The 20574-nt window shown below is 34.9% G+C and overlaps 1 protein-coding gene across 3 annotated transcripts in view; it reads left to right on the top strand.

Annotated features, from left to right (window-relative positions):
* ssbp2b (single stranded DNA binding protein 2b) overlaps positions 1-20574 on the top strand; it is a 64343-nt gene that overhangs the window by 7132 nt on the left and 36637 nt on the right. For all 3 annotated transcript variants that reach the window (XM_042765426.1, XM_042765427.1, XM_042765428.1), the window contains exons 2-4: positions 12326-12398; positions 14173-14234; positions 14319-14403. In XM_042765426.1, coding sequence (XP_042621360.1) covers positions 12326-12398; positions 14173-14234; positions 14319-14403 — 220 coding nt within the window. The remainder of the gene's footprint in view (positions 1-12325; positions 12399-14172; positions 14235-14318; positions 14404-20574) is intronic.

The raw sequence follows: 20574 nt of genomic DNA, 5'->3' as shown, positions 1-20574 counted from the left end.
CCCACCGTCACAGCCCTTACATGCTATATGGCGATAATACTGCATAAAATTACCGCAAGGGAAATTCCTTCACCGCGACAGCCTATGTAAAAGGACATAGTGCCACGCTTTTATTTTGATTAATTGTGCAGCCAGATATGTACCATCTGACTCAAACGTTATGTGCAGTATTTGTATGAAGTTGTGAGCTTCTGGAAACATCCAGGTGTGTTTCAGAATGCAGTTTGTGGTTTCACAGTTTGTCTGCCTGCTGTGGGTATATAGCTAGGTTTGTTAGTGTTTGTGTATCTGTTTTTGGTTTTGCGTCTCTCTCTCTCTCCTCTGCTGATTCTCTGGAGAGCAGACCTCTCTAATATCTCCACGCATTAATATGCAAACAGTGTGGTCCACGCAGCGGCACAAGGTTAAGCATGCGTGACGAGAGGAGAGAGAAAGCACCTCAGATACTGTTGGGGAACTTTGTTTCTCTCCTCCCTGTCACTGTGTGTCTGGGAGTGTTCATTACAGGAGACTATTGCATGGTGGAGGTACTGGCCTGTGACATGTTATCTTTTCATCATGGAGACAGGCTATCGAACTGACCTGCTGTCACAGGAGAGTGTGAAGTTTTTTTTTTTTTTTTTTTGCATATGTTCAGCCTGAGAGTCCTTTGCGCCTAGCAATGTGAATGACTACATATTGACTTTCTTGAATGTCCATTTGGTTTCAGTAAAGCCCTGTAAAATTAGGCTGGTTTTGGGTTCACCAAACTCTTAACTTTATAGATAGTATTGGATTCATGGCTTGAGTTTTGTGTGTAATTATAATATCTGTAAATTTGTAAGCTATTTTTGTACATTTTCTTTGAAAAGAATACCTAATTTGATGGCAAAAAATAAATCTATATATATTTATAAATGTATATGCTAGAATAATAGGCAGTACTTAAATGTTTCATTTATTATTTAAAAAATTACATATATATATATATATATATATAAAATATAAAAAAACATAAAATAAACATTAAATAATGCATTTAAAAATTATATAATTAAAATTAGAAAATGTAAAATTAGGAATTTATTTTAAGAAATTGTATTGGAAATGTTGGTAGGGCAAGTAGAAGTTGAATGCAGTGTATAGTCCGATTCATAAAGACGACTCTTAAGGCCCGTTCACACCAAGAACGATAACTATAAAGATAACGTTATTAGCGTCCACACCAGCGAATGATATCTTCTGTTTATTCTAAGCGCACGCTCATCTGTCACTTTAAATTCTCGAGCTCGTTACAGCAAGATGGATTCTGATTGGCTGTCAATTTTTTATCGTTCATCAGCTGGAGAAAAAATCGTTTTGAAAGTGATTCCAACAATATCGTTTTTCTTTGTCTTTATCGTTATAGTTGTGGTGTCGACTCTCCTGTTCATTAATACTGAAAACGATTTTTAGAACTATATCTTTATCGTTATCTTTATAGTTATCGTTTTTTGTGTGAACTGGCCTTTATGAGCTAGATCTTTTCAGTGAAGCTAAACCATACGGTACAACCAGTAAAGTTCGATTCACAAACAAATAACTCTTGCGAGATTGTCCTTTTAATGAATCTTTAAAAGGCTCTCAAATGTGTCTGTTAAATAAATAGCAGTTGGATCATATTGAATTGAGAGCCTGTGAATTGAAATTGAGTTGAATCAGAAAATATGTATAGATACCCATACCCTAATTGCCAAGCTGTCTTTGTTTCTTGAAAATTGGTATAGATATGGACGGTTTATGCCTCATGAGGCAATCATCTGTTCTTTAAAAAATCTGACCGTAAGTGTGAAAATTGTCAGTGGTTGACCTCTTTTTGTGTCGTACTCTATGAAAGGTCATTTCTCTGCTGTAGTACAAGACTTTTGCTTATCATCAAATGTAATCAGTCTTACTTCCCGGATAAAGCTCAAAGCGTATCTCATGTGGTCAAGTTTGGACTGTCTTCTGCACTGTGTAAAACAGGATGCTTAAAACTTCTGCTCTTCCTGTCTTATTTTAATTTTAACAAACAAAATCATTATGATGTTTCCTTTTATCTCATCAAGAAGAGTTATTGTTTTGAGTTATTGTTTTCTCAAACAGGCATGATTGAGGAAACCGCCTTTTGGTTTTTGAACCAAACTTGATGGTTTTCCTAGCCCTTTCATTGTAGGAAAAGATCAATGGTTTTAAGTCGTTTTGTCTGCATTGTCCGTCTGTTCAACTTCCTGTTGTTTATGAATTGTGACTTTCAGAATAAGCCAGATGGCAAGGCCTGAGCATCTTGTGCTTAATCAAAGGTGAAGTGTCAGGAATGTCTGCTCATGACACATGAGGGGCTGTAGTGGTCATGGGATGCCACATAGTTCGCTGTCTATAGGCACAGTGATATTTTGCCTTTTCCAGCAAATTTTTTATTAATTTATGGCTGTCATGGAGTTTACTGTATCATAATGACACCAGTATAAATTCCTGCAAATTTTATTTGAAAAGAAACTCTTGATGTTAAAAAAAATAAAAATATGTACAATATACTGTTGAGTATATGTTTGGGGTCGGTAAGACTTTATTTTGTTTGTTTGTTTTTGAAAGAAAAGTCTTATGTTCACTAAGACTGCACTTATTTGATCAGTTGAAATTATATTGTGAAATATTATTGCAAAAGCTGTTTTCGGTTTTTCGGTAGAAAACCATGAGTTTAAAAAAAAAATAATTTAAAGATTTTTTTGAGTTGAAATTTCAAACATATTATTACTAACATTATTAATGTTTTTTACTGTCAATTTAGTGCATTCTTGCTAAATACTTTATTTAATAAAATACTTTTGAACCTTAGTGTATGTATTTATAAATATATATTTATATGGTAGAATAATAACTAACATTTTAAACAGTTATTGTAATTTTTTTTAAATATTTGTTATAAATTATAATATAATGATTATAATATAATATTTAAAATAAATATTAAATTATGTAAAATTAAATAATGTAAAATATTAAATAATAATGAAATATTAAATAATATAAAAAGGATACATTTTTAAATTAGAAAATACAAATGTACAATTATAATTCCAAATCCTGATTATTGTGGCAAACTTTTCTTTTGAGACAGATTTATTCAGCCTCATTGTCAGAGCGATTTGTTGTATCATTCTTGATGTGAATGATTTATTAGTGCTTCAGCTTATGAATGGATCTGCTATAGTTTTTAATTCAGTGTGTGCAAAAGTGCATACGTTAGGAACTTTATAAGCGAGCAGTTTGACTAGACTTACAAGCATCTCCCCTGGTTGCTTGATGTCAATTCATAATGAAGCACCACTTGAATTTAAAGAATGCCACTTTGAAGCAGCAGACACATATGTTCTTGCTTTCAAAAGCATTCTGTTGGATGTGGTTGTGGCAGACACTTCCCTGGATCCGGCCTCGGGGGACAAGTTGATGAAACTGTTTGTTTTTGCCTGTATGTCAGCGGCGTCCTCAGAATGGTCTGTCTCTTCTTCTCTGCTCCTCTCTGCCCAGGCGAGAGGCCCTCCAAGATCCACGTCAGTGGGTTTTCAGGATGGCCCCTTGCCCCGCTCCCTCGGGGAGACTGGCAGAGTCTGGCTGCAGAAGATAATGGCAAATTGGCTTAAACTTTGCCTCCTCTGCGCAGGTGTGACTCAGCCGAATTCTTCCAGACATCTCGCTCTCCCTAAATGCAGTGCTGCTACGGTCCCTGAACTCCCAACACAGTCTCACAACTTCTTTTGGCGCTGGTGTGATTAACTTGTTTAATATTTTACCGAACAGGGACACTATTGCCAAGCAACGTCAGTTTATTTCCTTATTTCCGTCTGTAGGGCTATTATCTGTGTTCATGACGAAGCTTGATAGGCACTAAACTGGGTTGCCAGATTGATCCGGTTTGCTCGGCAGAATCTGTTGTCAAAGAATGGATGGCAAACTTGTATACAACATAAGAGGTCCGAGTGTTTTTAAATTAATCTTTTAAGTCAATGGATCATTCTTGTTTACTTCCATGCACTGATTGTTATTTGATGTGTTTGATGTTATTTGGGGTGTGGGAATGCTTTAAATATTATCTGATTGCATATTTTGAATAAGCATTAAATGAATATGATTTGGAGCAGCACTGAATGAGTCATCTTGTTTGTGAATGAACTAAATGAATGAAACATCGTGTTTGCCTCTCTCTTTTTGGAGTCTCGTAGTAGATTTTTAGACAAATTTTAGTTATGGATTCAAACTTGTTTCTGGTGTGAATTATAAGGAATCAGTAGAGTATATGATTCAGTGACTTACTCTAAATGTTTAAAACATCACTTGTTGCCACTTGGTATTTATACAACAAGAAAGTGTTATTTTACTATCACTGATATACTATTATAGTTTTTGTAAATGTTTTGAATTAGATTTTAATTAAGTTAGAATTTATTTTGATTTGAGTAATAAATGGGTTTGTATTGTTTTAGTTTTAGTTAAAGGTAATAAGCCTGTCTCGATATGAATATTTTTTAGTTTTGGAAAAAATCCCCCCTTCGGTGACTCTTATAGGGGGGATTTTTCCATTTTGAGAGAGAATTGTGAGTTGACTTCTATTTATATTGTTAGGAAGATACCAAAAATTTCCAAGCACACAACTTTAGATGGTGTTATGGGTCATTTTGTTGCACAATAGATTACACAGGGAAACTTGATTTCAAACTTTGAATTTAATTTATTTTTACTAAAAAAAGATAAATTATCAGTCAGTAATAAAATAGGAACAAATTACAAGGTATAGCACAAATAAATACAACAGAATAAATATACAAATGAAAATTACAGGAATACTAGAAATTGAATAAATTAATCAAATGTAAAAACACTGGAGAGTCTTCACTCTGTCTCTCCAAATCAGTGTAGCGCCATTTTGACAATTCTGAGCTGTGTCAGCTGCGCGGCGCCGATGCGTTGCTTGCTTTCAAACCAAAGCGTAAATACACGTAAAAAACAAATACTTGTGGCAAGGGGTGATACAGAAGAGCGTACACCATCTGCATACTGCTCAGATTTGTCAAAATGGCGCTACGCTGATTTGGAGAGACACAGAGGAGAGGAATTGTTGAATAAAGTTGTTATTTTTTGTTTTCTTCGTGTACAAAAAGTATTCTCGTCACTTCATAACGTTACGGTTGAATCACTGATGGCAGATGGACTATTCTGACGATGCTTTTCATACTTTTATGGACCTTGACACTGTTATTTATTTAGCAGTCTGTGGGACAGTCTCAAGCCTCCCTGTTTTCATCCAAAATATCTTAAATTGTGTTTTGAAGACGAACAAAGCTTTTACGGGTTTGGAACGACATGGGGGAAAGTGAATAATGACAAAATTTTCATTTTGGGATGGAGTAACCCTTTAAGGTGAAAACTCGCTAAGATGGGCATTTTGACATTATTTTGTGTGTATTTGACAGTTTAAGCACAATTAACAGTGAAAAGTAACTAAATTCTGTACTTGCAAGCTGTTGGAGAGGCAACTCAGAGTGCGTGTTTCGGGTGTGCACAGTTCTCTTGAAAAGGGAAGATGCAGTAGCGCTGAATCATTTAATGCCGTTTGTGAAACTACAGTTTCACAAAGTTTTCAAAATGCTGATTTGTGAGATAAGCTGTGTGGATTAATACACTCATTCAACCTATAAGCTTTAATGAATATATTCGTGTGGGAATTTCCCACAGTATAAATGCAGACCCTGCTGGAATTAATAAAATTATGCGCAATACCCACAATCCTGCACTGAAATTCAAGTCCTAAGGACACATTTTTGATTTGTACTTTTTGTGAAGAAAAAATTAGTGGTTGTTTCCATGCAAAAGTGGTCGTCATGCCAGGGTGTTCTGGATGGTTGCCACGACATTGTTAAGACGTTCTGTTACTTTGAATATGCCAAATGTAAGAAATAGTGTTGGAGCATCACCAATATTCACCAAATGGTGTGGTTTAAGCATCATTGTATGGACAAATGGTTAGTTTCAATCTCCTGGTTGAGCACTGAGGTGTTTCAAACAGGGCAATGTGGAAGTGCCACAGTGTTTACACTCTTTGGGGAAATCCATCTATGAATGCTTTACTTTAAGTTGTCTCAGTACATTAAGGTACAGATAGTGTTTAAAATAAAAAAAATCACCCACAGCACCTGTAAAGAAGGATTCCTCATGAGAAATGTACATGATGTGTTTGTGGAAGATTGTCGCACACATTCCTTCATCCTCGAATGACCCGATGGAGAAACTCGGCCGTCTTTGTTTGGCTGCCGATCGTCTCAGAGCAGAAAGGTCACCAGTGTTTTCCTCGTTTCTCTCATTACTCCATTCACCCAAACACTCCTTTCATCTCCTGTCCTAATCTGGACCGCCTCACTGTTATGAAACATTAATAGTCCTCTACACCCCCCCCCCACCACCTCCTGTCAGTGTTTCATCTCAAGGGGGAAGAGAAATACAGACGAAAGCAGGGGTTTACTCAAACTCTGACAGAAAAACAGCCGTTTGCACAGATGCAGTGGAGGCTCCACTGAAGGAATGACCAATAAAAAAATTCTCTCTGTTTGGTGTGTTTGTCTTGAGTTGCATCAGGAAGCATCTAAGCATTGCTCATCAATATGCTATGTTGAATTTTTTGCCCACTTCCCAACTTTGGGAACACGCCACAAGACCTTTTTCCTCACACTCTGAATGTTAATGTTCACACTTACTCTTTACAAGAATCTTTCAGTAACCAAGTGAACAGATTTTAAATCTCTTTTCACTTGAGTTTTCATATTAACACTATTTTTGACTCATTCAATATAATAATAAATAAAAAGAATAACCTATATTGCAACTAACAATACTGTTGTAGTATAAAATAAAGAGTATTTAATTAAAATTATTATATACTCTACAATGACAGTACTACTGTTTAAATCTTCAAATGTTAAACCCTCAATCTTTTATTATGGTGGTTTTTATATATCAGGCAGCCCTAAATAAATATAGGATTTTTTTTGCCAAAAAATATTTTGCATTCATATTTTTAATTTATATTATAATAATAATTATTTTTATTGTTGTTGTTGTTGTTAGCCACAAAAAGAGAGTTTTTTTTTTTTTTTTTAAATGTGCTGCATAATTTTATAATGGGGGATAAGTCAATAATTAAAATCATTTAAACTTAGGTTTGTTCAAATCTCTCTTTTTTTTCTTCAATATACTTATGTGCATGTATAATGTGTATTATTAACGATCAAATTACTCACGGATTGGTTTGTAGTACATTTTTAGAGTCACTGTTTCAGTAAGTTTTTTGTTGTTGTTGTTAATCACTGTTGTTGTAATGTAATGAGAAGCCAGGTACATTTTTAGAGTCACTGTTTCAGTAAGTTTTTTGTTGTTGTTGTTAATCACTGTTGTTGTAATGCCAAACCATGGGTGTGCTTTACATAAAAGAAGGTAAAACACAATAATAACAAAAATATATACACACACAATTTTAAAACACACACACATTGACAAAATATCTGTATACAGTATAGAAAATATTTTACATAGAAAACGTGTGCAATCATCCATCGCACATTGCTCATTCAACAAAAATGATGAGTTTTGAGTCTAAATTTAAAGAGACTAATGTTTTAGCACATCTGAAACAGCTGATTCCCTGTCGGCATTTGATGAACCCTTGGTACACATATCTGTATACAGTATTCTCTGCTCATCCAAGTATTTTCTAATGTTAGAGTACAGGGAACACTGTCTATTTGATGATTTCATTCTGAGCTTCTTCCTGTATTTTGTAGGGGGTGATTTTCAGTGTCAGGCCTGTCTATTTGATGATTACCATTCTGTGATCTCCATGACATTACGAAAGTTTCTAGACCTCTGGAGTATTTATTGAACCCTGCTTTTGGGCCCACCCGGCTTCTTTCATCTTCACTGCTGTTTGCGTCAGTATCCGTAGTTATTATCTTCACCACATAGCCCTGCTCGTGCTCCTTTGTTCCTCTGATATTCCTCCTCTCTTCATTCATTTCTCTCCCTGCGGTTGACCACATTCCACACGCTCTTAAATAGGTGCAGATAAGTGGACGCACATCTCTTGGTGTAAGCTCTGTCCTGGTCATTCATTAGAATTCGTTTGGTGGAATATTACCGACCAGCTACTTGGTGTATGAGGCTCTGGTAAAGACAGAAAAGGCAAACTGATTGTGAAACTCATTTGCATTTGTACTAAAATGATGCACAGTGGTCTACTGGGCTTTCTGCATTCACTCAATGTCCTTATTGATGCCTTCAAACTGAGATGTTAGGACATCAAAGTTTCTTGATGGTTTGGGAAGGATAAATTAGATGTGTGATAAATCAGGTTTTACCGGTCTTATCGTTAATCAGTATCTGACACTCAAGGTTAAGGGGAGTTTGATGAACTGTTTGAAATCAAACGAGAGATCACTACTAGTCAATACTGGCCAAACTCACCTGATCAAAGAGCTGTTCTCCGGTTTTACATTCTGTATTAATTGTCCATTTGATTATGAAACATATTTATATTAGATTATATATGCAAATTAGTATATATTGCACAAAAATGAGTGGTTTACAAACCTAAATGAAGGAATGAAACTTTACTAATCCCCCTTTACTAATTTACTAATTATTATTATTATTTATTTATTCTTAATGTTTTCTCACTTTTTTGTCACTAATATGAAATAATAATAGTTATTGTTATTAATAAAGCATTTAAGTTAATTATATTTACTTTATGTTGACATTAATTTGGGGATTTTTGTGTTACACTGAAAACTGTGAGTTTAATTAGTTATTCTTTGTTCACAGCCCTAATATCATAATAATATTGATATTTATATATATTTACATTATTTAACCACCCATTATAAAATTATGCAGCATCTAATCTTTTATTGTAAATTTTTTATTATTTTTATTTAATGTTATCTCACTTTTTTGTGGTTAACGTTATATAATAATAATAATAATAATAAGTTGTTAAAGGGGTCATATGATGCTGCTAAAAAGAACATTATTTTGTGTATTTGGTGTAATGCAATGTGTTTATGCAGTTTAAGGTTAAAAAAAAACATTATTTTCCACATAATGTTCATTATTGTTGCTACTCTATGCCCTGCCTTTCTGAAACGCATACATTTTTACAAAGCTCATTGTTCTGATGTGTGAGGTGTGAGGTGTTTTGTGATTTATCCAGTGCGTTGTGATTGGCCGAATACCTCAAGCGTGTGATGGAAATGTTACGCCCCTCACCATACTGTGGATGGCCTGTGTCCTGGCGCGACAAGACAAAACCAACAAAACCCATTACAAACGAGACATTTGTTGCATCCAGTGGGGACATAATTACTGATTATAATGACTTACACTGTCTTTTTACACGTTGCGTATCGCGCTGCTTAAACATAAAACCATGTCTGCATTTGTGATCGGAGAAACGACAAACAACAAGCGCTGCTCTACACTGCTCAAAACTCGCATTTAAATCAGCAGTGGCAAATTCTTTAAATTTGTAAACGTACTTACAGGCTGTGAGTCAAAAGCGCCAGACTGTCCTTGCAAAGTTGGAATTGCCCCATTTTATAGAAACAACCTTTGTGCACAGAAGCATTGTATGCTACTCTCCCAGGAAACAGTCCTCGTCCTCCGTAAAATGCGCTGCACACATCTGAATATTTGGGTTGAACTGTTCTGGAACAGTGTTGTAAATACAACTTAACCACTGATTTCTAGTTGTGTCTTCTTTTAGAAGGCCAAACAAAGTAGTTTCGCTTTCACAATGAAACACAGCGTCTCCACAACATGGTGCCGGCGGCAACCGCAAGTTTAAGCCACGCCTTCTTTCTTTGCATCAACATTTGGATGGCGTTATGCAGATCTTCCCACACAGTGACATAGACATGTGGGGGCGTGTTTAAATGAGGTGTTTTAGGAGGGCGTGGACGAGTCTTAACTTTGATAAAGAATATCTCTTTGGATTTGAGGCTTTAGTCTTTGCGACTTTACAGATCTTCTTTATGCACCAAGAGCTTGTAACACTCCAAAGAGAAAGGAAAAACTGAAATCGCATCATATGACCCCTTTAATTATATTTACTTCATGTTGACATTATTATGGGGATTTTATGTTTGTGTTAGTTTAATCTTATTCATGGTCCTAATGTTATAATAATATTTATATTATTATAAAATTAAATACATAAATATATTTGTAAACTTATTGTTCTACATTAGGCCTCAAATATTGTGATATTTATTTTTTAACAGCGACAAGTTTTAATGTTAACTTGTAGATTTAAGACTGCAAATGTAAAGTCATTTGAATGTGAATTAGCTTGAACTAGTACCCCATTATGGATGCTTCGGCCATGAATTATACCTCAAATCTTGCCATGCTGTGCTAGTAAATCTATGAAAGGTCCCATAGATTTACATTGAAGGAGGGGCCCAAGTCACATCTTTGGATCATAGAGACTTTGAATGAGCTCATTTGACTTGGACCTGTCAATAACCACCCTAGCAACCTCATAGCAACGAAACAGACTTTAGCAACCACCTGGCAATGCCTTAGCATTTTATCAATATTAACTTTCAACCAGTGCTAAAGCCAGATGTCACACTGAGGTTTAGGATGTGTGTGAATTTTTCATATTGAAGCACAGAGCTGCGGTGGCCTGAAATGAACCGTGCTGAGTCAAGTGATCAAGTCTGAAAATGCAGATTGATGAATGAACGTCAATGCCTCCTCTCTTCTCCCAGTTACCATGTTCATCATTCAAAGGAAATTGTACTTTTTGGCCTATGCTGACAGGCACAGTGAAGCCTCTGAACTTTCATTTTGTTTGATAGATCGTTCGGCATCAGGAAAGCTGATCTGCATCTAAAGATTGTCGTTCTGTAATGTTCACTGTTCAGGTGCAATCTCTAGCCTGACCTTTTCTACACAGGTTTATTCATTTTTTTTTATGCCTGCAAGAGTGAAGTGTCACTACGGCTTTTAAGTTAAAAAAATGGTTTTCTTCAGGGGTAAAACTTGGCATTTGTTGATTTTGGAAACTTTCATACTTCAGACAGTCTGTGTGGTCCAAATTATTTTCCTCCTCACATGTTTTTTTGGATGACACTGTGAACAGCAAAAATCACACTGAATCTTTATCAGTTCTAATTTTGGCCAGTTTGGTATATGGCAATAATTCTTATTTTTTCTAATATCTGAATAGATGAGACTAGACTAGACTAGAATGTTTAGAGCATAATCTTATGTGAATTAACTTGAACTAGTCCCCCATTATCTGCGCATCAGCCATGGATTATACCTTTAGTCATGTAACGCTGTTTATGTGTTGAAACTTTCAAAAATTACACTGAATTTGACATAGTCAATTCCAATTGGCCACTTCAGTTTATTGAAATAAATTGTTAACAAATCAGATTTTATGCGATTTTTACATGTAACTCAGATTATAAAAATTGCATGCTTGATTTTACCTTTACATCACAAAATAATTTAGCACTTGCACTGCATAAAATATTATATATGGACTGTTTAATATATTTTAAAATGAATGCAATTAATGCAGCATCTTTTTTTATTTTCTTAATGTGTTTCTCACTTTTTTGTGGCAAAATTTTTTCTTTTTTATTTATTTTATAAAATACAAAAAAAATGATATTATTTTAATTTTTATTTTTTTTTTTTTTTTTTATGAACATTTTTTTTATTTTTTGTTTTTTTTTTTTATAAAGAGATGGATGCGGTAAAAACAAGTAATAATGCGAAATTTACAGAAGTCAATATAAGAAAAATTAAGAATTCAAACTTATCATCAAGATAAGGTATTTTTTTAAAAAGAGTTTGTAACAGTTTCTTAAATTCTGATTATTTCTTATTATTATGTTAGCAATTAAATAATTATATTATTTTATGTTGAGTCATTAATTTGGATATTGTGAAAACTGTGAGTTTAAATATTAATAATTTTATTCACATCAATAATATGATAATATTTGTATTTATAAAAATATTATTCTGCATTATATTTCTGATATTGTGATACTTGCTTCTGAAAAATGAAAAGAAAAGGTTTAATCTGTAAATTTAAGACTTGACGTCCAAAATATGTAGCCTTTAAAACTATTCAGGTACATTAGCATTATTTTCCTAATATCTGAATAGAATAGAACAGAATAGAATAGAGTGCTTATAGAGCATAGTGTTATATGAATTAATGAGATTGTGTTTGTGTGTTTTTCTGTCTGTTTCGCAGGCTAGCGCTCTACGTGTACGAGTACTTGTTACATGTAGGAGCCCAGAAGTCGGCACAGACCTTCCTGTCAGAGGTGAGCCAGTCAGGGTTTTATTTAAGCTCCTGCTTATCGATGTGCCATCCAGGCACACGGCCTCGTAAGCATCGGCCCGCCCCCCTGGGGCTCCGGCTAATTTAATTACACGCAGATGATATGCTGAGCAAGCAGGACACATTAGATGTTTGGTGTCCACTTAATGGGATTGGAGGAGAGTCAGTGCATCGCTGTAAAACGAACTAACTAAATTGTTTCAGCAGAAACGCTGGAGCGGTGCTGGCATGTTAATCATCACCTCATTCCACTTTTTATGAAGAAAAGCACATCTTTGCTTTGTTATATCAGCTGCTCTTGATCCTGTGTTTTATTTGCCATGTAGTGCTTTTAAGGAAGATCACAATCATTTATGCCTGAGTGAGTTCCTTTTAGTGTTACTGAGGCATTGTGGGATTGATCTATGTGAAGGAAACTATGACAGCACTGCTTCGATATTTATAGTCTCACCATTATTTGCATATGAGTCATACACACTTAAGAGTACAAGCCATCTGAGAAAACAATAATACACACTTAGTGCGCCATTTCTGATTGTCATTCTAATTCTAAAGCTCTGCCAATCACAAGAAATGGCAGGCACTTCAAGTCGCCCGATATATTCTGATTTGCAAGGTTAATTGTCCACATGTCTCAGACTAGACTATTTTAAGTCTGCTACTTTGTATCTAAGAAGAGAGAAGTGTGTTTAAAGCACAAAACAAAACAGCAAGTTTGGTCCAGTTTAACTATACTACAAATAATGTAAAATATACACTTTAACTAGTTCAGTACTAGTGGCTGAATGTGATTGAAATGAATAGTTTTATTCAGAAAGGACACATTGAATTGATTGAAAGTGACAGTAAATTTCAAATAAATGCTGTTTTGAATATTTTATTCATCAAAGAATCCTGAAAAAAAGTATCACAGTTTCCACAAACATATTAAGCAGCATAACTGTTGATTGATATTAATAAGAAATGTTTTTGAGCAGCAAATCAGTATATTATAATGATTTCTGAAGGATCGTGTGACACGGAAGACTGGAGTAATGATGCTGAAAATTCAGCTTTGCATCACAGGAATAAATTACATTTTTAAATGCATAAAAATAGAAAGCAGTTATTAAAAATTAAAAAAAAAAAAATCACAATATTACTGTTTTTACTGTATTTTTGATCAAATAAATGCAGCCTTGGTCAGCATTAGAGACTTCTTGACCCTGACTTCTGAACAGTATTTTATGTTAAAAATCTAGAAATTAAAATCCCATTTAAACCTGGAAATGTTTTGGGATTTTGAAAGATCTCAAACCAAGAAACGTTATGACATAAAAATAAGAATAAATAGTTAATATACTGGACTATATCTAGGTAACTTATCAAATATTGTTTTTATTATTATTAATTAATTAATTTATTTTATTATTATTTTATTTATTTATTTATTTATTTATTTTTATTATAGCTGATCATATAATTTATATTAAATTTGACCTGAGATGGTATTCCTTTGGACTCCACTTTAAACAGATTTGACAAATCATACATATTTACTCAAGAATTACATTTGAAAACCGATTATCAATTAACAAAGATGTCTTTGTATTTTGGAACTGATAGAAGCGGGAATCACATCCTCTGCAAAGTGGACTCGCCAAATATTGACCAGTTAATTAGCTGACTCGAAAAACATGCTGGTGGGCATTTAATGAAAGGAAAGTAGTCTTACTGTGAAACAAGTCTCACAGTGTATTTCTCACCTTTCTCTTCAGATAAGATGGGAGAAGAACATAACATTAGGAGAACCTCCAGGATTCTTACATTCATGGTGGTGGTAAGATTGGCATTGTTAAATGTTTCTCATGTGCTGATGTGTTGTTCATGGCAACTGCTTCATTCATCCCTGTGTGGTTTGCAGTGTATTCTGGGATTTATATTGTGCGGCACCTGAAAGGAGAGAAACCTGTGAGCATTCCAGCGAAGCCAAGGCATTCCACGACTACGTAAGTTACTCTCACAGTGCATGGATGGATGAATGGTGTGGCGTACAGATGGGTGGATGGAATGCTAGAGAGTTTGAACGTTTTGAAAGATAGATAGATACATGGATAGATGATAAAATGATAGAAAGATGGATGGAGTGATGGGTGAATGATAGATGGATGGATAGAAAGATGATAAAATTCTAGAAAGATGGATGGATGGACAGAATGCTAGAAAGATAGAGAGATGGATGGATGATAGATGGATAGATAGACACTAGAAAGATGAATGGATGGAAAGTTGGAATACTAGAAGAATGAATGAATGAAGGATGGGTGGATAGTTGGATAGAACATGAGAAAGACAGAACACCAGAAAGTTAGATTGATGATGGATGGATAGAATGCTAAAAAGAGAGAACACTAGAAAGATGGATTGATGCATAGATGATATAAAGCTGAAGGATGGATGGACAGATGGATGGAACGCTTGAAAGATGGGTGGATAGATGGATAAAACGCTAGAAAGATAGAACACTAGAAGATGGATGGATGATAGAATGCTTGAAAGATAGATAGATAGATGAACTTTGACAAAGAGGATGTTTATCAGTTCATTTTATGGGTAAGTCCCATGTGCATCAGCGCAGTGATGTTGTGGCTTCATTCTTTGCAGTGCTGTGTTCTGAGAAAGACCAAAAGCTGCTAGGACTTACAGGAAGGAAGCGTGATTCTATTTCCTGTGTACCTCGGGCTGCTGGTCACCTTAACTCTCATAAAACAAGAGCGCAGAGGAGCTCAGGTTTTCCTCGTTTCACCTCGGAGGATGATGTAAATGTTCAATTATAGATCAGACTACGTTCACCCAAACACGCTGTCTGCTGTTGTGTGCACCTCAAAAGCTCAGTTCAGAGGACGAGTAAAGAGCACAGCGATGCCGAAGATCACTGGTTTGGCCCCAAACTCATTTCTCTTTCCAGCACCAATTAGCTGAATTTCCTCTGAGAGCGTCTGGAGTGTAGGCACAACAAGAGTAATTACAGAGAGCTCTAGATTCTTAAACGAGAACATCTCTGTCCAATACATTGCCTGCTTTCTGTGACTAATCGCCAATGTACAGCAAATGCACTTTACAGCTATGATGCACCATATCACATGACTGTGGTTTTAAAAACTCAAAATTGATGAAGTTTGCTTTATAAATTTGCATTTCTGTTTCTTTTTGTCAATGGTTCATCACTGATACACATTACTCCAAAAGAAAAAATAGTTTTTTTTGTTAAAGTGTAATAACTTTGTATGGTTACAAATCCATTGTCTGGCTCTATACTCTGTTATGATACTTAATGGACTTTTTACAATCCACATACACTACCTTTCAAAAGCTTGGACTCCACTGTTAAAAAAAAGAAAACGATTTTTGACAACCCCTAATAGCGGAGCACATAAAAAAAAAGAAAAAAAGAAAATTATATATATTTTTGAAAGAAGCCAAAATTTGCTGCTCAAGAAACATTTATTTATTATTTTTACCAATGTTTAAAATATTTAATAATTTTATGGAAACTGTTGTTCCTTTTTTAATGTATAGAAAGTTTAAAAGAACAGCATTTATTTGAAATAGAAATCATTTGTAACATTATAAATGTCTTTACTGTCACTTTTGATCAATTTAATGCATCCTTGCTGAATAAAAGTATTAATTTATTTCACAAAAATATTATTACTGACGCCAAACTTTTGAACAGTAGTGTAATTCTCAGTCCTCTACATTTTTTTTTTTCTGATTAAATATTGTATTTCACTCCAAAATATGTAACATTGTGAAAAGAAAAAAAAAGACATTTGACGTTGACTTACAGATGTTGCTTGATTTTGTTTGGACTGTGTTGCACATATGCTTTGTTTTCCCGGCAATGTAATGACAGTTGCACGGGGGAGTTGTTTTCATCCTTATTTGGAGGATATCAGAGGCTCAGGCAGACGTGCAGTGCCATCCTACGTGCCAGAGTCAGCGCCGTGGCTTTTGTGCTAAGAATAAAAGCCACAGCAATAGGGAATAAAGCCCTCCTCATCCTCCCTCAGGGAGTGAGAACACATCTAAAGAGAGCTCCTAGAGGTCACTTTCCAAGATAAGGTCAAAGTGTCACCTCTCTCCATAAATGTGTGACGTGATGGTTCTCCCTCCGGCTGTGTTTTCAGTGGCATACTAGTATACTACTATTTGGGAAGTGTGTACTGTATACTTCCTACTGGTCCTTTGCATTTATGCATTTGACAAACGCTTTTATCTGAAGTGACTTACATGGCATTCAAGGTACGCATTTACATTTTATCAGTACTTGCTTTCTCTGGGAATTGAACCCATGATCTTGAGGTTGCCAGTGCCATGCTGTACTGTTTAAACTACAGAAAAGTTTTGTAATAGATTATCAAGCAGAATGCTGTCCACATATTTCTGAAATAAATATGTATTTTTTACATTTTGTATATATTATTTTACATTTTCATGTTTTTTTTATTATTATTTTTAAGCAGTTTTGCATAAAATAATTATAAATTTTTTTCATAATTTAGTGACCATCATCAATTTTTATTTAAACTTATACACACATACACATACATGCACACACACACACACACATATAAATAAATAAATATGACACACACACACACATATAAATAAATAATTTTTTTTGTGTGGGTTTGTGTGTGTGTGTTTATTTTTATATGGGTTGGTGGTTGATTTTAATGGTTTAAATAATTTTTATCTGCGTTTATTAATTTAGTAATTTAAGTCATTTAGTCTGAAGCACGACTTCATGTATACTTTATAGACTATTATGTCATTCCAAATCAATATGATTTTCATAGGCAGATATTTAGCATGTTCATGCGTTGTTGTTTGGGGTTTTTTTTTACAGTCCAAATTTATCACTTAGCACAGCAAAAATAGTATGAGTATTATGGTGTTATGGCATTTTGAACATGGAATGTTTTGCTTTCTCACACTGGAACTTCTGCTTTTTGCCCTCGGATGGCTTCCTCCATAGCTGCGGTCTTTGACCCGGCCTTTGCCTCAGTTCATTTTCAGCTTAATGACTTCTCTGTTGGTGGTCACGTTAATGGAGTTAGTATAAAACCATACACGGACATGCCAGCCGAGTCTGTTCTCCCTCATTACAACAACCGTGTCACTGTTTGTTTCTTTGGGCTGTCGGGGAGTTCTAATGCACTCCGAGGGCCCTGCGAGTGGTGTTGAATGCCATGCTAATTGATCCTTGGGCAGATAAGGGTTTAATGCGATCTGCTCAAGACTAATGTCCCATAAGGACGCTGGCGCTGGTTTCCTTTCAGCGATAAGAGCCAAGTGTGTGGTTGTCATATCTAGAAACAGGCTCTGGGATGCTCCAGATACTGTTGTTGCTTGTGGAAGTGCGTCACACAAGCTAGCAGAAGATATGTCATGTGCCAAGGCCAACCCAGAGAGCAAAGGAGCCCGGCGTCCCCAGTTTCATTCATTATTAGCACATTAATATAACCTATATTCATCCTGGTGTCCATTCTCATGGTTATTACCTTATGATAATAAAGTCGATTGGGATATGTAACATGAACTTGCTAATGCTTAAGATGGAAATGGTTTTTACTTCCAACCCCAACAAAATGTGATCTTTGGAAACCTAATTTGCTTTTCCATTGATTGACCACAATCATATAAACGATAGGGGAGCTCATTTCTTAAGTGACGGTGTATCATCTGAAATAAGTGTTTATGACATGACAGCCACTAAAAGCTTTCTAGTGGCATTGCTTAACATCGTGTCGCTGATGTTGCAGCAGTACTGATAACTGACCTCTACTTAGGCTCAATGTATTTGAATATAAAAACAACTGGAGTTACATATTTGTACCGTGTTATTTGAGTGATTTTTAATATGGACTGTTTTTTCCCCACATTCTGTGACTAGTGTTACATGTGCACTATGAGCAGCACACTGCATCACTATTTTATTTTATTTCATATTTTACATTTTATAGATTTTTTATTTTATTTATATATATATATATATATATATTATATATATATATATATATATATATATATATATATATATATATATATACATATTATAATGTATATATTTTTAATTTTATTTATAATCACGCCCATGGGCAACCTAACATGATTAATCACAAAAAATTGTTTGTACTTAAAAAAAAATTTATTGTATCTAATTTTATTTATAAATTGACTTCCTTTTTAATTCATGAGTTGGAATTTGAATTTGAATTTGATTTGAAATGGCCACAACACACAGTAAAGTTAAATTGGAAGTAAAGGAAGTGGAATTTACTTACAATTCAGAAAAAAATTTGGATATTGCATTCTCTAAAATTAAGCTTTTTTTTGTTGTTGTTAAATTCCATAAATTTATTGAATATAAAGAAAGTATTTATATAAAACACAAATGTTTATATATATATGTGTATATGTATGTATATATATATATATATATATATATATATATATATATATATATATATATATATATATATATATATATATATATATATATATATATATATAGTTAAAATTGACACTTATTACATATGATGTTTCTTTTTAAATCCTACTTCTTTAAAGGGATAGTTCACCCAAAAAATAAAATTCATGATCAGTCATCATTTGCTCAACCTCAAGTTGTTTCTTTTTTCTGTTAAACACAAAAGAAGATGTTTTGAAGAATGTTGGTAGCCAAACAAAAAGTTGACAGTAGATGTTTTCTTGAATGTTGTTGAGCAAAAAGGATACTGTGGAAGTTAGTGGTTACTGTCAACTGTTTGGTTACCAACATTCCTCAAAAATATCTTATTTTGTGTTCAACAGAAGAATGAAACAACTTAAGGTTGAACAAATGATGACTGATCTTTAATTTGATTTTTTTAGCTGAACTATTCCTTTAAATTCAAATTCAATTTGCAAGTTTCCATCTTGTTTGCTACCTCAATTCAAATTAAATTCAAATTCAAGAACTGTATTGCAAATAGTCTCAGTCTCTTTCTAAATGACAGAGTCTTAATGAGTATAAATACATTTCAACCAAAAGATTTTCTACAAGTAACCATTTTTCATCCCTTTAACTGAATGAGATGTAATATCCATCCATGTATTTTCTTTTCCCAGACACTGTATGTGGTTTATACTACCGGTGCCAAAAGGGTGTTGGATCCGTGGCCTAACAGTTCAGGACACATTGAGCTGTGGTGCTCTTGAGGGAAATCCTCTTTTTGGTTTCCTATTATTTTCTGTCCTCATTCTTCTGTTCTGTAGATAAAAAGTGCCCAAAAGTGTCAGGAGTGTGCAAGCCATGGGGATTTGATGCTTGTCACACATTTATGCAGACTGTGTCTGGATTTGGACGAATAGAGTGTGTGTTAAACCTCCTACAATCTGCTTTTGAAGTATGTAAATCATATATGGTTTGGATCGGCACAATCACTAAACAGCTGGCTGCTCAAACCGCAGAGAGAAGGCAAGCTTTCAAAACCCCCCACAATAAAGTCAACTTCTGCACATATCAAAGTCGACGTGCTGCCTCTTTGCCCCAAGCATCCTCATCGGGATTTTTCTCCATGGATTAAAGTCTGGCAGGAAGATTGGCCTCCACAGTATTCACGGCTGCTTTCTTTGGGAAAGGGACAGACGAGACTTTGGGATAAGCTTCGCCGTTTTCTCTCTCCGCACCTCCAGTCTGGAGCTTCGTGAGGGAGGCTGTGCGTCGTCATTGTTTACCCAGCATTCGGCCTGCTGTCTCTGGGTTCGGCTGTTTGCGCGGCCCTGTTCTCTGGTGCAGCACAAAGCTCTGCGCTAGCCAGCACTCAGCTTCCTAATAAGCAGGAGAATTGAAGATTGAATTGCTCCCTGTTTCCTGTCGGGCTCATGTTGCCGTGATTTTAACTGGATTAAGACGCAAAAAAACGGCCTGTTCCGAGCCACGCGTTTCGGACACATTTGCTTTGAGTGCATGGCCACCCTTGTAATACGATTTCCAAATGGCCTCACTTTATGATTGTTGTTTAAATGCTTTCTGCTTTACAAATGTTCTTCCTCTTCTTGGCATTATGCATCAGATGCGATCGTCACACACAATCTCAGATATGCATGTAACAATCCCCTTACACTTCCCC

This window comes from Cyprinus carpio, chromosome A10 (genome assembly GCF_018340385.1).
Source record: "Cyprinus carpio isolate SPL01 chromosome A10, ASM1834038v1, whole genome shotgun sequence".
In the NCBI taxonomy this organism is placed as follows: domain Eukaryota; kingdom Metazoa; phylum Chordata; class Actinopteri; order Cypriniformes; family Cyprinidae; genus Cyprinus; species Cyprinus carpio.
The sequence above is the reverse complement of the archived record's forward strand: the minus strand, read 5'-3'. Positions and strand labels throughout refer to the sequence as shown.